This window comes from Carassius auratus, chromosome 16, assembly GCF_003368295.1.
Source record: "Carassius auratus strain Wakin chromosome 16, ASM336829v1, whole genome shotgun sequence".
Lineage (NCBI taxonomy): Eukaryota > Metazoa > Chordata > Actinopteri > Cypriniformes > Cyprinidae > Carassius > Carassius auratus.
In genome coordinates, this window is record NC_039258.1 from 26,563,918 (window position 1) to 26,579,677 (window position 15,760).

The following is a 15,760-nucleotide window of genomic DNA, read 5'->3' on the forward strand; positions in this document are numbered from 1 at the left end:
CGGTGGCCAGGTAGGGCGCACACAAAACCAGCGCGATCCAAGCAGCCATTGCGGAGCAGAGCCGACGGTTTCGGACTTGTTTGCATCGATTCTCACGCAGTTAAAAGGCCACGGGACTCATCGAGGCGAGTCCGAGCCCGGCACAGATCTTTCTGTAGGTGTGGGGTCACTGGGCTCTTGGCTTCTCTGTCACCTGGAGTTGATCTCTAGGGTTTTGCTTTTGCTATCAGGGTTGGTGTGACAATAGGTTTTTCCCCCTTCTTAAAAATGACGGTTAATCCAGATTATCTGGTGCTTTTATTCACCACCACATCTGGCGCAAGTGGGGACCAATTGGGATCAGATGAGAAAGAAATTGTACAGGTGGTTTGGCAGGTTGTGGATTTAGCGACTAAAAAGGTAATTTCACATTTCCCCATGATGGTGTGTATGCGTGTTATGCATTGGTGTGTGTGTGTAATTCTGGTGGAGGTCAGAGAGAAAGTTTTTTTTTATTAATTTGTCATATATAAAAAAACAAGGAAATATTACAATTTATTTATGCGTATATTCATTTATTTCATCTATCTGTCTGTCTGTGTGTATAGCTGCATTTGTGTGGGTGTGGGTGTACTGTATAGTATCATTTATATAAGGCAGATATTTCAACAAAAATTACAAAGTCAAATCTAAGGCTCTATCAGTCTTAATCCAGATCTATTCCCCTGCTATTTACCAATTCATCCATTTATGTATTTGCCTATGTAAATCTATATGCTGGAAATGAGCATTCCTCTGCTTTCCACATTTAGGCTGGTCAGGTAAACGAATTGCTAGTCAAACCGGATCACATTGAGCTCTCTGTGGATTGTCAGGAGGTGAGTGGACTTACCGAAGAGACCTTGACAGAAGCTGAACCGCTTGAGGAGGCCATCGAACAGGTGATCAGTCTCATACAATCTGTCCTGACAGGCTGCTATTAATAAAGATATTTTCATTTGAGAGTGGATCCTTTCATAGGACAGTTAAACTTTCTTTTCTGATTATCTTTGAGGGAGGGTCTGCATATAAACCATTTAGTGGCATATCTTTACCCACTATTACATGCATTATTTAACTACTTGTGGACTGATATTTGCACAAGCAGCCTTGTGGGTATGTATTAAATGGCACATAAAAGTAGCATTCACTCAGAGTGTCCATGTGTGTGCAGTTGAATCAGAGGTTATGTGCAGAAGTGGACGCAGGTGCAGGAAACACCTTCTACCTCTGTACAGATGGACAGCTTCATGTTCGACAGGTCCTCCATCCCGAGGCTTTCAGCAAGGTATCAAACTCTAAATACTGCAACTGAGCAGGTGATATTTATTTATAAGGAAATCATTTATAAGTGCAGATGTGTGTTCTTGACTGCTTGCTTTTGTGCTTTTCAGAATATTTTGTTGCCTGACTGTTTCTTCTCATTCTTTGACCTGCGGAAAGAGTTCAAGAATAAATTCCCATCAGAAGGGGAGTTGAAAGACTTGAATCTTCAGGTCATGGCTGACTGTATCCTTAAAGAAGATCATGACATCATTTTGTGTGTGTTTTTGTACGACTTAAATGGATGAGAGTAGATTATGACACACAGTTGTCAATTCTCTGACAACCAGGGTAAGGAAGTTGTATTTGAGTGTGTATGAGAGAAAAAGATCGGCTACAGGGTGTTGGCTGCAGGATCCCAAGGTTTTGAAATGCAAATAGACTCACAATAGTGTGGGCTCAATTGAGCCAGCAAGAGAAAGCCAAGAGTGTTTAGCCAACAAGCTTAACCTGCCACACCTACGCTGTAACGTCTTAATACACACACACACACACACTTACAGAATCAAATACACAATGCGATAGCTAAGCCCTCTGCAAAGCAAGAAAGGTTAATCGAAAGTCATTCTCTCCCTTCATGTTTCTATTGTTCCTTTATGGAAGCCTGCGGTGTTTCAACGGTCCCTGTGCGTTTATAGACGCCGTCCTAGTTGTTCCTTGCATCTTTACTGTGTCATTAAATGGTAATTATCACGGTAACACTAAACCCAGACGCTGTATTCCTTGACTGAGGTTGCGATCAGACCTAAATGTGGCTGTGGATACTTCTCTTCATGCTTTCACTGCTCACAAGGTTCAGCAGATGTCCGAAATTGTTTTAGCACTTATCTCGGAGCCTGTCTGTAAGTCATTATAACTTATTATATATTATTGTCTAAACAATTGATTGTATTATTCAGAAGTGTTTTTGTTGTGAACCTGCTTTATTTGTCTTCACAGGTCACCAGTTCTCCTTCCCAGAAAAAGTGAATGACAAGTTTGAGACTGGCACTTGGTAAGAGCCGTTTCTTATTCAAGTTAAACTATCAAACAAATGTTTGCAACTGTGTTCTACGTATTGTTTTAATTAATTGATTAGTATTGAGTATTTAATATAAAGTTTTCTTTTGTTTTTTTTATTTTAATAAATCCTGAGAAGTTCATGCTATGAATTCATTTCTTATTCACTAGTGAACATGCAAAAACTATTACTGGTAAATGAATTTTACAGTAATTTTATTTATCTGTTTAGATATTGAAGGTTTGTTTTTATTTAGGGTCAAAGGGTCACTTGATGTTCATTTTTGCCTGGTGTGACATATTTTTAAATTGCATGTATGTATGTGTATAGTAGTAAGATGGAGAGGGTGGATGATAACACGGTGATCAGAGCTCGGGGTCTTCCATGGCAGTCCTCAGACCAGGACATCGCCCGATTCTTCAGGGGTCTCAACATCGCCAAGTATGCACACATACAGTAACCTGCAAACCACCCATATGCAGCACTTATTAATAAATGATTATCATTCAGTCTGTGCACAATGCAAGTGTTTCTAATGAATGCCTGCATGTGTGTGTGTGTTTGTGTGTGTAGAGGAGGTGCTGCGTTGTGTCTGAATGCACAGGGCAGGAGGAACGGAGAGGCACTAGTGCGCTTTGAGAGTGAAGAGCACAGAGATTTGGCCCTACAGAGACACAAGCATCACATGGGCACCAGATACATTGAGGTGCACACACATTCATAAAGCTATTATGTTAAGTATAGTATAATACTAAGTATAGTGATATATAAATAAATCATATTAATAAAAATTTAAATCTGTTTTGATACATTGATGAACAAAAGTCCAGTTACTATAACCTTTTTTTAATTGTAGTGAAATTGTATGTACGTTTAAAATTATTTACATAATATTTTATTGCAGGTTTACAAGGCAACAGGTGAAGACTTTCTGAAGATTGCAGGAGGTAAAAAGACGTTTTTTTTTTTGCACTTAAGTTTGCATGCATGTGTTATTTGTGTTTGTATGTGGATAGGGTTGGGTTCTGAGAACTGGTTCCATTATTAATTAAATTCTATGAAAAATCTATTCTTATTCAGAACTGGTTCAATAAAAAAAAAATGGAGCAGTGTGACAAGTGTAGTTTCCCAAACTTAATTATTTGTATGAGCCACTTCTTTGAATTTAAAAATGTAATGTGCAACCAATATAGTGAACAAATGATTCAGAGTCAGTTCTTTGCAGTGAACCAAAATCAGTGAGATCTGATTTACATTTATTCATTATTGAAGTCATCTAATTTTTCCAAGTCGAAAGACCTACAGGAAGTAAAATAACTGTAATAATTTACAAGAATTGGAACAGGAACTAACAGTCTTACTTTCCCATCCCTATATGTGAACAATATTTGCACATTCTAGTCTTACTAGCGACTATATTAATGCAGTTGTAATAAAACTGTGTATATCCTCTGATTCCCTGAGTTTGTGTTCCGTCAGGTTTATTTGCGTTGGTTTGAGGATGTTTTGTGTATTTTAGCTTCACATTGAGTGGCTCATGTGTCAATGTCTGACCGACAGGTACCTCTAATGAAGTCGCCAAATTTCTGTCGAGGGAGAATCAGGTTATCGTGCGCATGCGTGGACTTCCATTCACCGCCACCGCTGAGCAGGTGCTGCAGTTCTTCTCCCCGGCGTGTCCTGTGACAGACGGCACCGAAGGCATTCTGTTTGTACGCTTTCCCGATGGCAGGCCCACTGGGGACGCGTTCGTCCTGTTCTCCTGCGAGGAGCATGCTCAGAACGCACTGAAAAAACACAAGGACATCCTGGGCAAGAGGTACATAGAGCTGTTCAAGAGCACTGCGGCTGAGGTGCAACAGGTGAGAGCAGCACTTCCTATTTGATTTCAAACCATTAGTTGTGTAGAGTGTATTATAGTTGGTTTAGACCGACAGACTCGGCTGGGCAAGTAAAGCGTGATGTGTTTGGGTGTGTAAGTGTGTGTACAAGCATGTACTCTATCGGCTCGCTGAACAAACACTCAGCTCGGCAATCTGTAAAATATTAGCTTTTCAAAGATGTCATAAAGATTTTCTTCTAGTCTTCCTGTTCTGCAGTGCAAAATCTTTAAAATGTCATTGTTACTAATTTTGTAGGATTACTTGGAATTTCTCTTTGTTAATATTTAGCTGCCGTGATATTATATATCAAACCAAACTACTCAACCATTGCAGGTGGTTGAACTCACTTGAACCTGTTTTGAGCAGATGTCATGTGTGTTTGACTTGCTCAGCTGTGCTGTTCACCAGCAGTGGGGTGTCATTTAGGCAAAGACAATCCCATCGTGCTTTATATTAATAGTTGACTGGTTGTCACACTTACTTACAATTGAATCATCACATTAAAAATGCCAAAAGACTTAACTTATGCCTAACATAATAGGAAACCAAGCAAACTGAATCCCTCACGCAATAAACACCAACCTGCTTTGCCCATATACCTTTTACAAACTTGAATTACATTTTGTCTAATAACAGCATGCAACACTGATTTTTTTATTGTTTTAATTTTACTTTTAACATAATAAATGCATAATAATTAGACTACAACAATGAACGTTATATGCATAGTAAATCTATTTTATTATTTTTACTTTAGTCTATATTATATAAATGCAGAGTTATTTTGCTATCAGAGTGATTGCAGATTTTTTTCCATCTTAGTTTTTGAATGCAAAATATGCATTAGTTAAGTTTTACCTATAACGAATAATGGGAAAATTAATAGTAAGAATAAAATAGGTTAAACTAATTTTCTGTCTATTTAAACCAAAGTACAGATATATCGGACCAGTCATAATGAAGAATTAATTACAGAAGGGGTAATGACATTAAACAATAAAATATAGAGAAACAAAGGTTTTTGCTCTGGGTTTTTAATGCTAACCCCTAAAGTGACTTGCTCAAACAGGAAGTGAATATTAATAGACCTGTTCTCGTAAAGTTCCAACCAAATATAAAACCAACACAGAATGGGCAAGTTGTCTCCATATATATATATAAGGCCATTTAAGGATTCAGACACACCAAACGTGTGTTTGCATGGTGGCAAACAGTATCAGTACCCGCATGCAGAGCACAGTTCATCCGTCATCTCCACACCTGGAGCTTTAAAGAGGCAGAAGTCTATTTGATGATCTGCATTGCCAGTCATATAACTCCAGCATTTGTGTGTCAGGTTCTGAACAGATACTCATCGGCCCCATTGATTCCCGTGGCCCCATCCCCCATCCTGTCTATTGTGCCACCCACCACATTCGTGCCCCCACCGGCAGCAGTGACAGGTGTGCGGGACTGTGTGAGATTGAGGGGTCTGCCGTACGATGCCACCATCCAGGACATACTGGTTTTCTTGGGGGAATACACCGCTGACATCAAGCCACATGGAGTGCATATGGTGCTTAACCAGCAGGTAAGCATCTCAGACCCACCTATATACATTAGAACTGAAGTATTCTTCTGAAGTTCATCCAGTAACAAAATAAGCACACCTATGCAGCTCAGAATGTGTTCTGTCAGGGAGTTTTCCCCTTTTGGCTCAACCGCTCCGTGAAAAAGGGTGATTAATCACAGCTTCTGTCAGGACTTGTGATTCTTCATTCCTTTACAATGTGTTTCTATCATTGCCCGCTGAAGATAACTGTACTTGATAGACTATACAAATGTTTCCACACAAACTGCCTTTTCTTTTCTTAAATTGGCTTGCTGGCTTGTATATTTCCAGCTAGACAAAAAGAAGGAATCTAATGATTCTGATTCCTCTTAACAGTTCCATTAAATATTCTTTTACAATACTGTTCAAAAGATTTAGTTGGAGATAATTAAAAAAGAAAAATTCATGTTTTGGAAGAATTCTCTTATGCTCACCAGGGCTGCATTAATTTGAACAGAAATACGGTAAAAAGAGTAATATTTTGAAATACTGAATAAAAATGTTTGTGTTCCTGTAGCTCAATTGGTAGAGCAAGGTTAGGGGTTCGATTCCCTGGGAACACATGATAGGTAAAAATTGATAGCCAGAATGCACTTTAAGTCGCTTTGGATAAAAGCATCTGCTAAACGCTTAAATTTAATTTTTATTTTAAATAAAAAAATAACCCCCCCCCCCGCCCGTTATTGCAAAGCAATCATTCTAGTATGCTGATCTGGTGCTCAAGAAACATTTATAATGATTATCGATTGCATGAAACAGGTGTGCTGCTTAATATTTATTGTGGAATTTTATGATACTTTTTCAGGATTTTTTGATGAATAGGAACAGCATTTATTTAATATAGCATATTTAACAATGTAAAAGTCTTTACTGTCACCTTTTGAATACATCCTTGTTGAGTAAAATATTAATTTATTAAATAGTCCAACCTTACGAACCCCAAACATTTGAATGGTAATGTATTACTTTTTAAGGAATAAATATTTTTTGGGGGAAAGTAATTTAGAATTTAAAACAATTAATGCAAAGTGCTTTTTACACAGTTTTTTTATGCAACCCAATAATTACAAAAACATGTAGTACTTGTTTTTTGTTTAAAGTGGGTTTATGAATCAGCATCTGTTTGTGTGTTTGGTCAGGGCCGTCCGTCGGGTGATGCTTTTATCCAGATGCGTTCAGCTGAGCGGGCGTTCCTGGCAGCCCAGCACTGCCACAAGCGCAGCATGAAGGAGCGATATGTGGAGGTGTTTGCGTGCTCTGCTCAGGAGATGAACATCGTGCTGATGGGGGGCACGCTCAACAGGAGCGGCCTCTCACCGCCGCCATGTAAGTTACGACGTAAGTGCCGCTGGGCTCTGGGTCTGCTTCTCTCAGCTGTGTGTGCGGGTAGGTGGCGCTTCACGCCTTCCTGTTTTTCCCTTTTCTCTCATTCATTCACTTATTCATTCATGGTGGGTGTCCCGTCCATTTTCCTGCCCAGGCAGGAATGGGCTTCAGGAGAAGTAGGAATCTGGGTGGGTGAATGTTTTTATTTATTTTTTTAAATTCAATTCAGATCTTTTCAATTTGTAAGATGCTATTTTCGATAGCAGGGGAATGGAGGGCTTTGATTTGGGGTGATTTATTGCAATCTTTCTAAATCTAAATGTGCACAATTTTAGTCCTTAATCATAAATGTCACCATATGCACTTTGTTGTGTCGTGGAAAGGCACTTTCTGTTTGATTTAGTGTAGATTTCTTTCTTTCTTCGGTTATAGATAGTCAGCTCCATAACTTTGCTATCCTAGCAACCAACAGCGACACATGTAAAAGCCTCGGCACGCCACAGGTTCAGTCCGGTTAAAGGCATCTAAATACCTTTGGCTGTGTACTGATATGTGTTGAAGGGTGGAGGAACATACTTGACTTGTAGCTGAATTATAATGGCAGTTATTGACAGTTTTGTGTTATGGTCTGCTGGTCACACTGGAGTGTGAGATAAAGTTTGGGCTAGAGATTTTAATAGAAATATATTTATTCTCCTAAACTGGTATTTCTTCAATAGATTTTGACAGATTTAATATAACAAGACACATACCATTGACATGATTGATGAGATTTGTAATTGTAGCGTTAACTATGAGGCATGCTCAAATTGGCTGCAAAACAGCTCATTTATTTTTCAGGCTCACAATGTGACAGGTGGGCTTTTGAGATAGCTACTGCTTGTGGCTACACCGTATATAGATCATTGTTTGTTTGAAGAGATGACTGCATGAGCCTCTGATGACAAACAATGAACAGGACTTGAAAGAGGTTTTAAGGTGTAAAGCCCTCATTGTAACTGGATTAGGTTCAGTCAGGACCACACCCTTTAATTATTTGGCAAAAATACCTCGACTACCTCACTAGTTTTTATGTTATTAGTAATTATGTAAATTCACTTTATTCACACTGAAATGGTATACACAAAGTTTTGTCAACAATTTTGTGCCATCTTAAGTGAGAATAAAATGAATTAAAATAATATAAAAAATTATGAAATTATGCATTAAAAAAATATATATATATCTTATCCCCTGCTCCATACAGGACATAATATTTCCAGTATTTCTGCTGTAATTGTGACAAAAAAATTTTTGTTAACAGAAACGGAGAGTATTAATATATTACATTTCTTAACCTCAAATGAATTTCTTTTTTTAATCTTAAAGGGAATGTTCACCCAAAAATAAAATTCTATCATTAATTTCTCAACCTTATGTTGTTTCAAACCCGTATGACCTTATCTTTGGAACACAATTAATATACGTTTGATGAAATCTGAGAGCTTTTTGATCCTCCATAGACAACAGTGTGACTGAAATGTTCCCAGGCCCAAAAACATAGTAAGAACATTTTTTAAATAGTCCATGTAACATCAGTGCTTCAACATTGCTATCTGTGGAGGGTCAGAAGGCTCTCGGATTTCATCTAAAATAACTTGATTCATGTTCCGAAGATGAACAAAAGTCTCATCACATCTAGTTGCATAAACTGGAAGCTTCAAGTTTGTTTTTTCACTCAATAATTCCTCAATATACCACCTCCCCCATTTCAGGTTTGTCCCCTCCATCATACGCATTTCCTCACGGGACAGCTGTTCTTCCTGCTGGAGCGGTCCTTCCTGCGGGAGCAATGCTACCTGTGGAACCAGCAGCTATCTACCCCTCCCAGTTCCTGTTGAGTCCCCGACCCCTGGCACCAGCGACAGCCTTCTACCCTGCCAGCAACCCACTGTACATGAACTACACCACCTATTATCCCAGGTAACAGTTATATCTCTTATGCTTGTTTTTCAGTCAAAGACAAGCCATGCGCATAGACTTATGCAGCATAAGATCAATAGTTACCTGCAATTTCATTCACAGAAGATGATGAATGGATGATTGAATGACATTTATTTTGGAGTTAATGACATGTCTAATACTCTAGTGTACATATTAATCAAAGTCAGCGTCTGTATCCAAAACTTAGAGAGATTACTGAGGAATGAAGGCATCACAGATGCATACATGGTTCCAAGGCACTGCCTTTAATATGCCATAACGCTGTGTGTGAAATGATACAAATGGCATCTGAAGGAGTGGTTAAAAGGGAAAAAAGTTATTTAATGAATATCCACTGGAATTCATAATTGCAGTTCTAACAAGAAATAAGCAGTGTAGTCTTGAAATATTTCCTTAGTTATATCTAGAGTTGTTCTAGATCAGTAGTAGTGATGCCTTGAAAATCGGTCTGAACCAGTTTCTTTAAGAGGCACCTTTATGTTTTGGACACGTTGGGCAATATGTTACTCTTACATGATGTCAGAATACTCATCGGTAACTGTCTTATGTTTAATGAGATGTTTCACAAAATGTGATTATTTACGTACAACCCCTTTGTGTATTCTGTGGTGTTTGAGGGTGGGTTTTTTTGTTTTTTTGAAGAACTGCTTAAATGAAGCTCTCAAAGCTGAACATAATGACTTTGTCTCTAAGAAGGACTTGCACAACCAGGAATGGGTGTGTTTACAAGGGTAACTACACAGTGAGTGTGTCACACCCGTTTTAACACAGCATTAATGTGCATTTTAGCTCACTTCATAGTTGAAGAACTGGTTCAGTTACGTATTGTCTGTGTGACATTTAAGGACAGAAATATGATTATCTTGCTATAGGAAGACTTCAGAAACCCTAGAGAAGATCTATAGAGTTATCTATCACTCCAACACAATGAGGTTTGATTGGGGTTTGATCTGTTCAACCAATAAGAAGAAACAGATCATTTTAAAAAATATAAATATTTCATGTTTAATATAAAAGTTATATAAAATACATATATATGAATACTTTGACTAATTTACCTTTTTTGTTTTAGTTTTTCATAAATTTGATCCATGTCTGTTCTCATACAGCCCACCTGGCTCCCCGACTAACATCAGCTACTTCCCTACTGGCCACACCCCTTCAGCTGGCTCAGTCCTCTCAGCCCCACCCACAGCACTGATACGAATGCAAGGCCACGCCCCTTCCCATGTTTATAATAGCGGGTTTAAAGAAATCCTCAGCATGGTACATGGATATCAGGTGAGTTTAAAATACACCCACGACTGTATTACAATATCAGCGTGAGTCCAGGAATTTCTAATTTTTTTTTTTGACTTCCTACTACTTCCTACTAAATAGCAAGTAACTCAATTAACTGCAGTTTACTGCTGACCTCTTTTTAAATGTATTAGTAGCCAGCTGCACAATGTTATTGAGCGCCACTGATCCAAATACAAGTCCTAGTTTGTTCCACATAGGAAACTCATTGTGTATGTGTGTGTGTGTGTGTGTGTGTGTGTGTTTATAGGCAGGGCAAGGCTGGATTGTAGGGAACATTAAGGTGTGTCTTTTGCCCTGGAGTGCTCAGCATTGAAGATTTAGATGCTTTAGTGGGTTTGAGTAAAAGGAATGCATAGTTGCATTGTCACAACCTCTCGATGAGCTAAACAGGTTCCTCTGGTCTAAATTCCCTCACAGACACACACACACACACCGAGCTAAGGTGCGGTGCATTGGCCTGCTCTAACTTGACTACTGGTTTTCCGTTGCATTGCAGCAGGAGCCCGGTAGTAGCATTCAAGATCAGGCACACAATGAACACTTCCATATTGCAAAAACCTGCTCATATTATGTATATGAGTTATATATAGTTTCATTATTTCTATAAATCATTTAAAAATTTTAAATTTTTATGCTTATTATTATAACTTAATTGATATATTATATAGCAATCATATTATAATTATAATTTTAAAATACATTAAACAAATATGTATATGGGTAAAAGATAAGATGTCCCATTTTGGTGTCTGCATCAATTTAAATGTACAAAAGTGATTTTATATTCATAGAAAACGATATGTACTGCAAGCTTGTGTCTAATGTTTCGAATAACTTTTGTGGAAAATAACATGATATGTGTTATAATGTTTCATCATCATGCAACATAACAGATATATTTATGTAAAAATTAAACGACATGCAAGATAAGATTTTTGGGTATATGAATTATTGTTACACTGAATAACATTTTAGTGTGTCTTGTAAATCATAGTAAAAAAAAGTATGATAGTCATCTTTTTTTATTCATAAAACATTCAATTAAAAAAGACACATTTCAATATACAGGAAAAAAATGTTAAGTTGTATATTATTTATATATATATATATATATATATATATATATATATATACACACACACACACACTCGATCACTGTAATACATTTCATATTTATTTCTAATAAGGGAAGGAGACCCTCTGCAATCAGAATAAACTAGGCTAGGGTGTTTCACTTTCTTTTTAACATTCTTGCTTTAAGTTAAGAGCGTGAAGGGTTTCACCCAAAGTATGTATATGTGTTCAAAATATATTTTTTTCCCAGGAGTGAAACATTCTATTAGGCTGCCTAATGGGCTAACAAACCCATTCTAAAAACAGCTGTGACTCCTGCCATGCAGACCCACAATGTGCGTCTCTCCCATGCAGGCTGTACATTCGCCTCAGGCGGTTTGCTAGTTAGTCAGTAGGAGGGCTGTCACTCATTTGAGATGTGACCTATTACAAATAATGAGGCATAAGCATGTGTTCCTTGAGTAAATGTAATTTCTTTCTGTCTCCTTTAGCCCGGCAACAGCGACGCTTTGGTAACTCTCCCTTCTATGCTGTCGGCCAAGCAGCCTATTGGAGACCAGACTGTAGGAGGCGGAGCCTATCTTGACTTGCAGTTGCTTTAAGCCAATCTATTGACGAGGCCACGCCCCTGTGGTGGATTCAACAAACCCCTCAATACAAAGCAGTTTATGCCATTTATGCTATTTATATAAAAATTTGAAAAATAATTATATGTATTTTGACATTTATTGTATATTGCACATTGTTTTTTTATGCATTAGAGCTACTATTCTACTCATTCGATTTGTTGCATGAGTTTGTATGTTTGTGTCCATGCACATGTAGTGATGTTCACTCAGGAAATAGCTTCTTGAACCAGGGTCTAAACATTAAACCTGTCAAATAGAGGCAGACTTTCACTGATACCATAAATTTAAGCCAAAGGACCAGAAAAAAGTGTGTGTGTGTGTGTGTTTGTGTGTGTCAGTGCCTCCCTGTTGATGTGACTCTACCGTGAGTATGTGTAAATATGTAGAGCCTCTCTTTTTTTTCTTTGAAGGTTATAATTTGCATGAAGTTCATAGAGCTAGCTGTTCTAACATGTTTACAAGATTCGCCAAACTCTTGAACCGCGCACAGTGTAGTTCGTGGATATATGCAACATAGTTCTTTTAAGTCATTTCGCCAAAAATAGCTCAGAACCAGAATCAGGAACAACTTTTGTGCTTTATATCTGTCTGTAAAATATGTATTGTCCGTACCAATCAATGTACAAAATTCTATAGCTAAATGTGCTTGTTGATGTGTGCATGTGTAGTAGATGTAACCAACTAATGAATGTGTGTGTGTGTTTAGCCAAAAAAGTCAATGCATGTGTGTTTATTTACTGCACTCAGAGAGTGTTTCGGGCCTGCTGTAATGCACCCAGGTGTATTTTCACCCATTGTCTGTGTATTAAGGAGAGTGTTTGTGTGCATCTGCTGGAATGTGAACAGGTTCATTTGTTACCTGCAGCTGTATCCCATCTATACTCTCCTGTTTGTTTATGCCAGTGTGCCTCATTTATTATAATCTGTGCTTATTTTTAAATACTAGGAGTAATTTGCATGTTTAGGCTTTTATGAGAAGTAGGAGTAAAGTGTATGACCATGAAATAGTCAGTGTGATTTATTTGTACTAGTACCCACATATGCCAATGGGCAGTAGTTAAGCAAAAGCACTACTCTTTCATGTTATTGATTTGTTACCATCATATTTGTAATTCGAAAACATATGTAGAAAAGAGAAATCAAGAATTTGGCTGTTTGGAGAAAGTATTATTTTATTTTGATATTTTATAATAACTTAAAATAAAGGAAATTGAACAACGTTTCTGAGGGACTGACTCACTATGTTTATGTATTTACATTTCCACACCTAAAAAAGTGAGAAGTGATTGAGCTACATTAAATAGATTTTATTTCAGTAGTTGTGGTCATATCAAAATATTAACACGGGAGTTGCCCTCCCTTATGATAATCAAGGTTGTAAACAAGAAAATAAAAAGTTTGCATTTCATTTTGCAGCTCATAATCTAATTCTCAAAAGAAATCCTGAAATGCATATTTAATGCCCTCTAGTGGGCAATGTAAGAATTAAAACAATCTCTTTTCAACGCACTTCCGGAAATGTCTTTGTTTTTAGGTTACAAGAGAGATAAAGGAGGTTGTTGTATAAAACTGCAGTTTCATATGAAAATGTATATAGAGATAGCAGTAAAATATTTCACAAAATATATATTAGAAACCTTTAACTTTGCAAGACAGTTACCCACATGTTAAGAATAGCATATTTACTTTCATACTGCGCTATACACACTATATAGGCTATACGGTCTAAAAATAGTGTATGATGCAGTACAATATACACCTTTTAAACAGTAGTATGCTAAATACATTCGTGACCCCATTATGCTTTCAGGTCAAGTGGTGCTAATACCCTCAGAAATAAAAATGAATTTTAATCCAATTTTAAAGATGTTTAAAAAATCTATAATGAATAAATACAGATGTTCAAGTGCACAAGTCAAATTTGAAATAGGTGTCTGAACACATTGCATTGTAGGATATAGTCTCCCAGGCAGTGTGTTGTGCTGTATGCCATACATTTTGGCAAATGTGAAAGGTCAAACTGGTATTTTGCATACTTTGCACAGTATTCATACTGCATACTACAGAGATAGTATGAGTAGTATAGTAGTATTCTATTCCGAACATAATCAAATATAGTTGTTGTATAAACTGAGAGCTTTAAGCAAAGCCTGGCTCGTTTAAATGAACTCTGCCCCCTAAACCTCAGGAAACCATAGACAGATTATCAAACATTGGGGAAAATAAGTATAAAGAATTATTAAAAGTTAATCAGCCTGTTTATACAGCGCCAGTGCCATGCTATGAACAGAGCAAGCAAACCAACATAGAAATGTTGCTGTTACTGATTTAAACAATGCTATGTTAATGCTAAATGCTAAAACAGCTCTTATAGTTTAGAGGTTTGTTTAGGTTCATATACTGGTTAACAGTGAAAGTAGTGCATTGAGTTAAGGGCTGTTTTGTCTGTGTAGGTTTTGTGGTCTGTCAGCTGCGTGTTGTCTCAGAGTTCTGTCATTAACAGAGCCCTCAGCAGTTTCTCTCTCTCCATCCGCAGGTCTTCAGAGCTTCACACATAAGAAGAAAGACGGATGAACACAAAGAAGGATGGGAACAATCAGAGAAACGCCAAGAATCATGTCAACAGATGGAAAGAAAAATGAACAAACACACATAACAAAAGAAAGATATGAATAGTCACAGAGAGGCAGCCAAAAATATAGGAAAATATATCTACTTATATGTTAATGAAATTATTCAAGGGCCTGAATGATGTGTGTGTACTATTCCCTACATTATGGGGACATTAAGTATTCCCTACATCATGGGGACATTAAGTATTCCCTACATTATGGGGACCAAATGTCCCCAAGGACAGTAATACCAGTCATTTTTTGTCTTTGTGGGAACATTTTATTTTTAGTAGTCCCCCCATGAGGAAAACAGACTAAATAAAACAGAATTAAAATTTTTTTGTAAAATCTAAAAATGCAAAAATATTTCTGTGAAGTGTAGGGTTAGGGTAAAGGGATAGAAAATACAGTTTGTTCAGTCATTACATCAAAAATCATTACATCTATTGGAAGTTCCCCATAACACATGGAAACCAGTGTCTTTGTGATATTATCTTACCTTTCTGTATGTGTAGCATACGGCAGCAGGTGAGGTACAGGACTTGGAAAGAACGGGGGAGAGTTGTCACGCTCTAAACGTGACGTATCCTTCTGCTATAAAGGAGAAAAAACAAACAAAACAAAAACTAAGGTCTGTATATTGTCACATAGCATCTCCAAGGATTAAACAGAGATTTAAGTGGTGGGGGAACTTGTTTGCACAAATTTGTAATAAACCAAATGAAACTGTTATTCGATAGAAGCCGATTTATATCAGAAACAATGGTTGGATTTTATTTTGTGATTTAACTAAAGCATACATTATTTATCTTATTTATACAGTATACATAGGCGCAGGTCTACACCTTATTCGTAAAAGTGCCCCTATTATGGATTTTTGAAAATGACCTTTTGTGCAGAGTGTAACAGCAAGTGAATGAAAACATCCTGCAAAGTTTTACATCTGAAAGTGCACCATATATAAAGTTATTGTCTCTCTCTCTCAAAAAAAAGTGTACTCTGAATCACTGAAACAAGTC

The 15,760-nt window shown here is 37.3% G+C and overlaps 2 protein-coding genes across 3 annotated transcripts in view; one reads left to right on the plus strand and one right to left on the minus strand.

Annotated features, from left to right (window-relative positions):
* The first annotated feature begins 8 nt into the window (after nt 1-8).
* esrp1 (epithelial splicing regulatory protein 1) lies at nt 9-13,349 on the plus strand. Of its 2 annotated transcripts, none has more exons than XM_026284910.1 (15): nt 9-399; nt 792-920; nt 1,193-1,306; nt 1,413-1,527; nt 2,085-2,183; nt 2,281-2,335; nt 2,672-2,782; nt 2,915-3,047; nt 3,246-3,288; nt 3,902-4,203; nt 5,561-5,794; nt 6,955-7,153; nt 8,896-9,103; nt 10,234-10,405; nt 11,992-13,349. In XM_026284910.1, exons 1-15 carry the CDS (start codon nt 268-270, stop codon nt 12,100-12,102), a joined length of 2,157 nt encoding a protein of 718 aa, XP_026140695.1. In that variant the 5' UTR covers nt 9-267; the 3' UTR covers nt 12,103-13,349. The 2 variants fall into 2 exon arrangements, with proteins under 2 accessions (XP_026140695.1, XP_026140696.1); XM_026284911.1 differs by having other exon boundaries at nt 10-399; nt 6,955-7,141.
* Nucleotides 12,524-15,760, minus strand: part of epb41l4b (erythrocyte membrane protein band 4.1 like 4B) — a 29,480-nt gene continuing 26,243 nt past the window's right edge. The window contains exons 22-23 of the mRNA XM_026284909.1: nt 15,241-15,335; nt 12,524-14,675 (exon numbers count right to left, since the gene is read on the minus strand). Coding sequence (XP_026140694.1) covers nt 14,612-14,675; nt 15,241-15,335 — 159 coding nt within the window. The 3' untranslated portion in view covers nt 12,524-14,611. The remainder of the gene's footprint in view (nt 14,676-15,240; nt 15,336-15,760) is intronic.